General features: G+C 37.8%; 1 protein-coding gene across 1 annotated transcript in view; it reads right to left on the bottom strand.

Annotated features, from left to right (window-relative positions):
* drp2 (dystrophin related protein 2) overlaps nucleotides 1-8,646 on the bottom strand; it is a 387,952-nt gene that overhangs the window by 56,010 nt on the left and 323,296 nt on the right. The window contains exons 13-14 of the mRNA XM_047353123.1: nucleotides 7,845-8,046; nucleotides 621-706 (exon numbers count right to left, since the gene is read on the bottom strand). Coding sequence (XP_047209079.1) covers nucleotides 621-706; nucleotides 7,845-8,046 — 288 coding nt within the window. The remainder of the gene's footprint in view (nucleotides 1-620; nucleotides 707-7,844; nucleotides 8,047-8,646) is intronic.

Here is an 8,646-nt window from a genome sequence, read left to right as displayed (position 1 = left end):
TATGACCCTGTGGCCATTTTGGTTCTTAGTAAAACAAGCATTCTAAAATGGGAGGAGTAATTATCAAATGCAAATGTAGTTGAGAGTGGTTTAAGTAAATTGACACTTTATAATTTTTCACAATGCCTTCCAATGGAATCTTATAGAAAATGTATGTTTAATACAATGTTTCTTTATATAGTATTGGCATCAGAAATGAATTTTTCTTACCAGGTGAAGATAACTCTTCACCTGGTAAGAAAAATTCATTTTATATATTTAGATATTTATTGCTCATTGTCTCTTACGTTAAGCCCACTTAAAATATTCAGAACTACCCTTTTAAACAGAAAATACTGCAGTAAACAAAAAATGGGAGCCTAATTTTTAAGTTGTTTCAAAACGTAAAGGCATCAGAGGGAGAGCATGCACGCACTTGACTTCTGCAAGCAATCCTCTTAAGGCCTGGGATTCTCACTGTACAAGTAAAGAGAGCTTTCTTCATTATGGCTGCATAACCATTCTCCTCCATTACACTAAGTGGATGTCTTATAATACTGGCAATCAGGGCTGTTTTATTTTGGATCGCTGTTTTCAGTCGATAAGATGCACTTACCGACTCAAACAAGCATCAGACTTACATTTGTACTTCTCTTGGACGTCTGCATTGCACAAGCTGACCAGTCCCATCTTGAAGCTGAGAACTCGCATTTTGCCATTTCGGGCACTGCAGGAAAGAAAAGCAAAGAGGATAAAAAAACTTCTGAGATTACAGTTTTTAAAGGTGAACAATCTCGAATCACTGCGTAGTGGATTGTAATACAGAGCCCTGCTGGGAAGAATTACACAGGTCGCAGGAGCACAATATAGATCAGTGAAGTAGTGTGAAATTGCATTAGAGCACATTCAGAGGAAGTAAAGGCCCTTTGGGGAATTAGTAAGGTGTTCAAGAGTTTTATGCCCAGAAGAGCTATATAAATCTCATTTGCTAGTTAGAAATACATATATACAGCACCTTGCAAAAGTACTCCACCTTAATGCTGTTAAGTTGAAGGAAAACAATACATTGTTTGAAAAATTGCTTGAAATAAAAATATTAAATGTCAAGCATGCACTTGTAGTCAACCCTATTTACTCTGATACAGCTAAATAAAAAAACTATTCAGATGTTTAGTAAATAGACTCCAGCTGTGTGTAATCTATTCTTAAAAATACTGTTCTGTGAAAGCCTATAAGGTTTGTTGGAGAACATTAGAGAACAGACCAAGGAATCATGACTATGGAACACAGCAAGGAGGTCAGGGAGAACATTATAGAGAAGTTTAAAGCAGACTTAGGTTGTAAAACAATATTCCAGGCTTTGAGCATCTCACTGAATAATCTAGCATATGAAAATCGGTGTGGTGCACCTGAAATACTAAAAATACATGGTGCAATCTACATTAACAGAGGCAATAATCAGAAAAGGACACCAAGGGGCCATGACAGCTCTGGAGGAGCTGCAAAGATTCACAGCTCATTTAAGAAAAGAATTGATAGGTCACTTTACTGTTTAAAGAAAACCATAAAAAGTCCCATTTGATGTTTGCTACAAGATATGCATGAGATACACCAAATATGTGGAAAAAGTGCTCTGCTGAAAGGAAAACTAAACTGAACTTCATGCAAAAAACTGTGTGGAGGGGAACTATACAGGTCCTTCTCAAAATATTAGCATATTGTGATAAAGTTCATTATTTTCCATAATGTCATGATGAAAATTTAACATTCATATATTTTAGAGTCATTGCACACTAACTGAAATATTTCAGGTCTTTTATTGTCTTAATACGGATGATTTTGGCATACAGCTCATGAAAACCCAAAATTCCTATCTCACAAAATTAGCATATTTCATCCGACCAATAAAAGAAAAGTGTTTTTAATACAAAAAACGTCAACCTTCAAATAATTATGTACAGTTATGCACTCAATACTTGGTCGGGAATCCTTTGGCAGAAATGACTGCTTCAATGCGGCGTGGCATGGAGGCAATCAGCCTGTGGCACTGCTGAGGTCTTATGGAGGCCCAGGATGCTTCGATAGCGGCTTTTAGCTCATCCAGAGTGTTGGGTCTTGAGTCTCTCAACGTTCTCTTCACAATATCCCACAGATTCTCTATGGGGTTCAGGTCAGGAGAGTTGGCAGGCCAATTGAGCACAGTGATACCATGGTCAGTAAACCATTTACCAGTGGTTTTGGCACTGTGAGCAGGTGCCAGGTCGTGCTGAAAAATGAAATCTTCATCTCCATAAAGCTTTTCAGCAGATGGAAGCATGAAGTGCTCCAAAATCTCCTGATAGCTAGCTGCATTGACCCTGCCCTTGATAAAAAACAGTGGACCAACACCAGCAGCTGACACGGCACCCCAGACCATCACTGACTGTGGGTACTTGACACTGGACGTCTGGCATTTTGGCATTTCCTTCTCCCCAGTCTTCCTCCAGACTCTGGCACCTTGATTACCGAATGACATGCAGAATTTGCTTTCATCCGAAAAAAGTACTTTGGACCACTGAGCAACAGTCCAGTGCTGCTTCTCTGTAGCCCAAGTCTGGGGAATGCGGCACCTGTAGCCCATTTCCTGCACACGCCTGTGCACGGTGGCTCTGGATGTTTCTACTCCAGACTCAGTCCACTGCTTCCGCAGGTCCCCCAAGGTCTGGAATCGGCCCTTCTCCACAATCTTCCTCAGGGTCCGGTCACCTCTTCTCGTTGTGCAGCGTTTTCTGCCACACTTTTTCCTTCCCACAGACTTCCCACTGAGGTGCCTTGATACAGCACTCTGGGAACAGCCTATTCGTTCAGAAATTTCTTTCTGTGTCTTACCCTCTTGCTTGAGGGTGTCAATAGTGGCCTTCTGGACAGCAGTCAGGTCGGCAGTCTTACCCATGATTGGGGTTTTGAGTGATGAACCAGGCTGGGAGTTTTAAAGGCCTCAGGAATCTTTTGCAGGTGTTTAGAGTTAACTCGTTGATTTAGATGATTAGGTTCATAGCTCGTTTAGAGACCCTTTTAATGATATGCTAATTTTGTGAGATAGGAATTTTGGGTTTTCAGGAGCTGTATGCCAAAATCATCCATATTAAGACAATAAAAGACCTGAAATATTTCAGTTAGTGTGCAATGAATCTAAAATATATGAATGTTAAATTTTCATCATGACATTATGGAAAATAATTAACTTTATCACAATATGCTAATATTTTGAGAAGGACCTGTAGATCACCCTGAGCACATATGTTTGCCACCATGAAACATGGTCATGGCAGTATCATGCTGATGTTCAGAGCGTCCTAGAGCGTCGGCTGCCGAAGGGGGTGCTGCTACAACATCTAAATGAAATGAATAATAGCAATAATGTGCTGACATGACTGACACCTTTTTCTCATGCTCTGTGTTGAAAATAGAAATTTTTAAAATATAAACAATAACCAGCTTCTCATGCCGCTGTTGTTCCTCATTATGGTGGACCTCCCACCGCTGTCAATCAAATGCACCAAAAGGGAAAACTGCGCCTACAATCATGCACCACAATCAGATGATCCAAAGTAAGAAGGTAAAGAAATGTTAAATTTATTTGTGTTTAAATGATTTCACAGAGTCTAAGAGTGAATGCTAACCTTTCTAACATTTAAGTAACAGTTGAGCTGAATAACATTAGCAGAAAAGTTTTGTTGACATTTACAAGCTGAAGTCAGCACATGATCTTCTGACAGACCTGCTTCACTTATTTAACGGCAGGTTTGGAAGCTACGAATCAGAGGCTAACTTCAGTGTCGTGTTTTCCGCCTGAAACAGCTGTACACTGATATAAGAACAGTCTTATATGAGCTTGCCTGCTGAGTGGTTGTTTGACAGTATTTTCTCTGTGAGGAGGCCAAGGGGGGGTCATACCAGGTCAAAAAAATAGTAAATAAATATTAAAAAACTTGAATATATGTTTACTCAACAGGCCCATTACTGTGTATAGTTTACATCTTCTTGTTGCCCAAAAAAGCCTTTATTATTTTAACTTGATTCATTTGGACAGAATGTGAACAGAATGTGAGTCTCAGCTTAGTTTTTCTCACAGTTAATGTCCTTTTTTATTTCTGTTACAAAGAAATAAGTCTGCTACTGGACAAAATGGGAACACTGTCTCTCTGTTTTAAATGACTGGAAAGTAAAAAATAAAATGCTTAAGATGAAGCTTTTCACCTTCTTAGCTTTTCACCTTCTTATGTATCTATTGTTGTCTGAAATATATTTCCCAAAACAATTTGATTGATTGTCACATTTTTGTTAACAGTGTTAACAGTGTTAACAGACCAGCATAACATAGCTTTGAATGAAAGTGTAAAGAACACCATTTACATATTATTTATAAGATAGTTGGCAGATTAAACTAATTATTGCCCAATAATGCTACAGTAGATACTGCAGCTGTTGTGTTACTATAAAAGTTGCAGTTGTAACTCTGTGAAATCATTTAAACACAAATAAATTCAAAAGTTGTAGTCGTTTGTATTTACAAACTTTGCAATAAAGCTGATCCTGATTCTGAAATGTAGTGCAACCTCTTTTATTTTATAAATCTCGCCTAGGGTACCACAATGACTGAATACAGGACAATCTTGGAAGAAAAGCTGACTGACAGAAAGTCCAGAGTGTGCAAATACGGAGCAGATGCTATACACGTTTGTATTGTTCAGTGTAAAATTATATGGTGCATGTAGTTGTCTACAGCTAAACTTGGAGTACACAATAATTTCCATGCAATGTCAACAAAGTTATTCTATTTAATCTAGAGGCAACAAAATACCTGAGTGGTGCCAAAGTCCAGCAGGGCGACACATGGAGCCAGTGCAATGGTTTACATCCAATAATATTCATGATTTAGATGCTCCTCAGTGCTGCTCCTCAGGGAGCATCGGGTGCTCCCACTCTCAGGGAGCGCTGGGATTTCTCCAGCAGTCCCTGACCACCCTCCAATATAAATGCACACACTAACACCTATGCAAAGGCTCCTGCCACATCTAACTGTAAATCACATTTCCAACCACAAACATTTACAAAAACAAACTGAAGTCTCATTCACATTCCCTGCTGTCATTTATTGGGGAACAAAAAGCTATTACTGAAATATATTCAGATGGCGACGTCTCTGTTTCTCATTAGCAACAAATGGCTAAAAACTACAGACTGGTGTCTGACCCTCTGGGTGGAATCTGTTACTGTAGCTTGAACTGGTCGCAGTCTTTTTAAACGTCTGTGAAAAAAGCCACATGACCGCTTACATCCGTCTCCAATCTGTTTTCATGCTTTTACAATTATAATTACCTCTATTAGAAAGATTGGATTAGAACCAGCTCTTACCAGTAAACTCCCAAGGATTATTAATGTCATTTGATTTGTTTTTCTGTGTTTGATTTTCTGTATCATTGTAATGTTTTTCCTCGTGTACAGCGCTTTGAGTGCCTTGTTGCTGAAAACCACTATATAAATAAACTTGACTTGACTTTTACAAGTAAGCACATAAGACAGCACCAAAAACCAGGGAGTGTATTTCTAACGTCTATGCACGTTTTTATTTTCCCAAGATACCCAAAATGACCATAAGCATGTAAGATATGACAAAGCTACTTTTCAGAATACTAAGAATTCAAAGGCTCCAACATTTCACTCAATACATTTATAATACTAACAGAAAGGGCTGCTAATGTCAAATAATTTTGCACAATTTTGTAAACATCACTTTGTCCTAGCTGGGGAAACAAAATAAACCACTGTGGAGATTCTCTCTTCTATGAGAGATGGTTAAAAACTAGACTTTGTTGAATAAATAAACTTTCAACCATGCAAAAGATGGCTATCTTTGATCTAATTTTAATTACAGTTAGTGGTACCCTGAGTAATAGTTTAAACATTGGGCTGGGTTTTTCACTGAAGACAAAGACAATATTAGTTGTTTAGTTTTTTGTCAAATGACATTCACTGTATTTTGTTAAATTTAAAACTATATATCAGATCAGATAAGAACATTTATGCATTAATTTACCACAAGGGAAAGAGACAGCTTATGTTTTCAGAAATAAGTCAGAAACCAAACAACAGTGCACTTAACAGTTCCTGTATAATCTAAATCTCTCAGTTACTAACACTATGCGAGGATGGTGACACAGCAACAATGAAACTTCGATCATGATGTGCGCAACTTCCAGTGATTACTGTGTAAAACCCTTAAACCTTCTGTATTTTACCAAACATCTCCACTCTTTTTCGCACCTCTGGGAATAAAACAGGAAATACAAAAAATTAAGTAATCTTTCATTGAGGTAGCGTGATCTGGGTATATATTATCTTGGGTATAGAACGTATATTATGAACCTTTTTTTAGTCACTCCTCAAAATGGAAAGGTCACCAAAACATGTAAGACAAATGTGAAATGAACATGATGAATGGTAGGACAAATGCGGTTTAAAGCTGATCAATTTAATGTAAGCCCTTCTGAACAGGTAGGTTTTTAGCTCAGGCTTAAAGGCCCAGAGAGAATCAGCATCCTGCACCCAAGCAGACAGCTGATTCTTCTGCTATAATGGAGAATCAATCATGGGTTCAGGTTTAATAAGTATTTACCCAGATGAAAAACCTGAGCCTTACACTTTACTGAGTTGCTGAGTTGTGCTGCTTTTTGAAAGGGTTTAAAAACTTCAGATGAAAACAAAGGACATCAGAAAGACTGAAGGCTCGTTGCATATGGTGGTGATTATATCAGTCAATTTCATTGTCTGGCAAGTTTGGTGCACAGATTCTAGAAATCAAGAGGGCTGTCAAAACGTTTTTTATGGTGGATTCAAGAACATTTAGGAAGAAACTGTGAGCATTGTCTTTGATCTGCAATAAAATCAAGGAATTTAATCTTCTGAAAAATTGTTGACTCAGTGTAACATTAAATTTAATGAGCATTTAATGAGAGAAATTTGTGCCACTTGAGTACTGTACTGCTGGATGCATTTAACACCAGATTTTTTAGCACATTTATCGATTTTTTTAATTTATTATGGCAATTATAGTACATATAAAAGAGTGCACACGTCTTTTTAAATGCCACGGTATTGTGAAACCATGATGAATCATTTAATAGCTTTTCCACCTTTAGTGTGACAAAGACTGTCAATCCAACTGAAAACAAACAAATGTGTAGGTGGGAAATAGAAAAAGAAGAAATTATATCGCTGCTAACTGTAAAGATTTCAAATTAATACTTTGTTACAGTAGTTTTTGTATTAAGCCAATCCTCAGCATCACAGTGAGTCCAATCATACTGAACCAACACGAAGCCCATTTTGATACTCGGTTTTCAGTTGTACCTAATATTTGTCACACTAAAGGTGGAAAAGCTTTTGGAAAGATTTACCATGCTCCCATTTTTAACGTCACAGTATCCTGGCATCTTAAAAAGGGTGTTTATGCGGTTTCAGCTATATCTACAGCTATAACAAAGAATGATGGGGTTATTTCAGGTTTAATCAGCTAAAGCTAATAACTCTCAGCAGAGATAATGATGAGGTCTTCATTCCAGAGGCGTCAACTTCTTTCCAACATCAAATCTTTGAAGACATGAAAGTTTTGATGCTGAAGAGTAATTAGTAAGTTATCCTTCATTGAAAACTTCTGGTTAGCTTGTGCCAGTGAAATAAATTTCTAAGAGGTGGAAGAGAGTGAATCCGAGTACAAATTATGTCAGTCAAAAGTGTAAACACTTTGTCAAGCTACAACCTAAACTGCAAACCGTTTTCAACAAATACCTCACCTTTGCCTCGACAGAAAGACTTATACCCACCTGTCATAAACATTGAGCAGCCAGTTGAGGCACATATCAACGCAGAGAGGAATGTTGACCAGAATGGACCTCTGCTCCTCCAGCCGCTCGTACATGGCTGTGAGGCCGTGAATCACCTCCACTACATCCATCACATGCTCCCCCTGCTGCAGCTCCTGCTCCCGAAACACGTCCACCAGGCTGCTCAGCGCCACCAAATCCACTGAACACGACACACAAGTTTTACACTGATATTAAACGTTAAGGTAAATTAATATTCAATAAGCAATCAGTCTCATATTCTGTCAAAATCCATTTGAAGGATGTTTTCCTGACGATTTCCATGTACAAAAGAAGAAAGGCATATTTCTAAATACTAACATTCAATCAATTATAAGATACAACAATTGTATAATATAATAGTTATAAGTAAAAACAAGTGCTCGTAATCAATTCAATTCAATTCAAAGATACTTTATTGATCCCCGAGAATTAACAGTACTATTAATTAATCTGTAATGTACTCACTAATTATAAGTTAAATAAAAAAGAAACATTAAACAAATTTGAAAAATGCTAATTTATACTCTAGAAGCTATAGATTTCAAAGGAAAGTTTTATAACGAGGAAAGTTCAAAGCAATATTAAGCTAATTAAAATCTAAGATTTATCAGGAGCTGGTCAGCCTCCCGGGTGTCCCTGGCCAGCCTGGTGGTCTGGTAGTCATGATGACTGAGGCTTGGTTGACTGGGGCTGTGGGGGCATGGGTGGTGTGCAGAAAAGAATAAAAACAAAGACCTTCCAATCTTGCAATAGTCTAAAG

This window comes from Girardinichthys multiradiatus, chromosome 23 (assembly GCF_021462225.1).
Source record: "Girardinichthys multiradiatus isolate DD_20200921_A chromosome 23, DD_fGirMul_XY1, whole genome shotgun sequence".
NCBI lineage: Eukaryota > Metazoa > Chordata > Actinopteri > Cyprinodontiformes > Goodeidae > Girardinichthys > Girardinichthys multiradiatus.
This window is presented reverse-complemented; position numbering and strand designations above follow the sequence as displayed.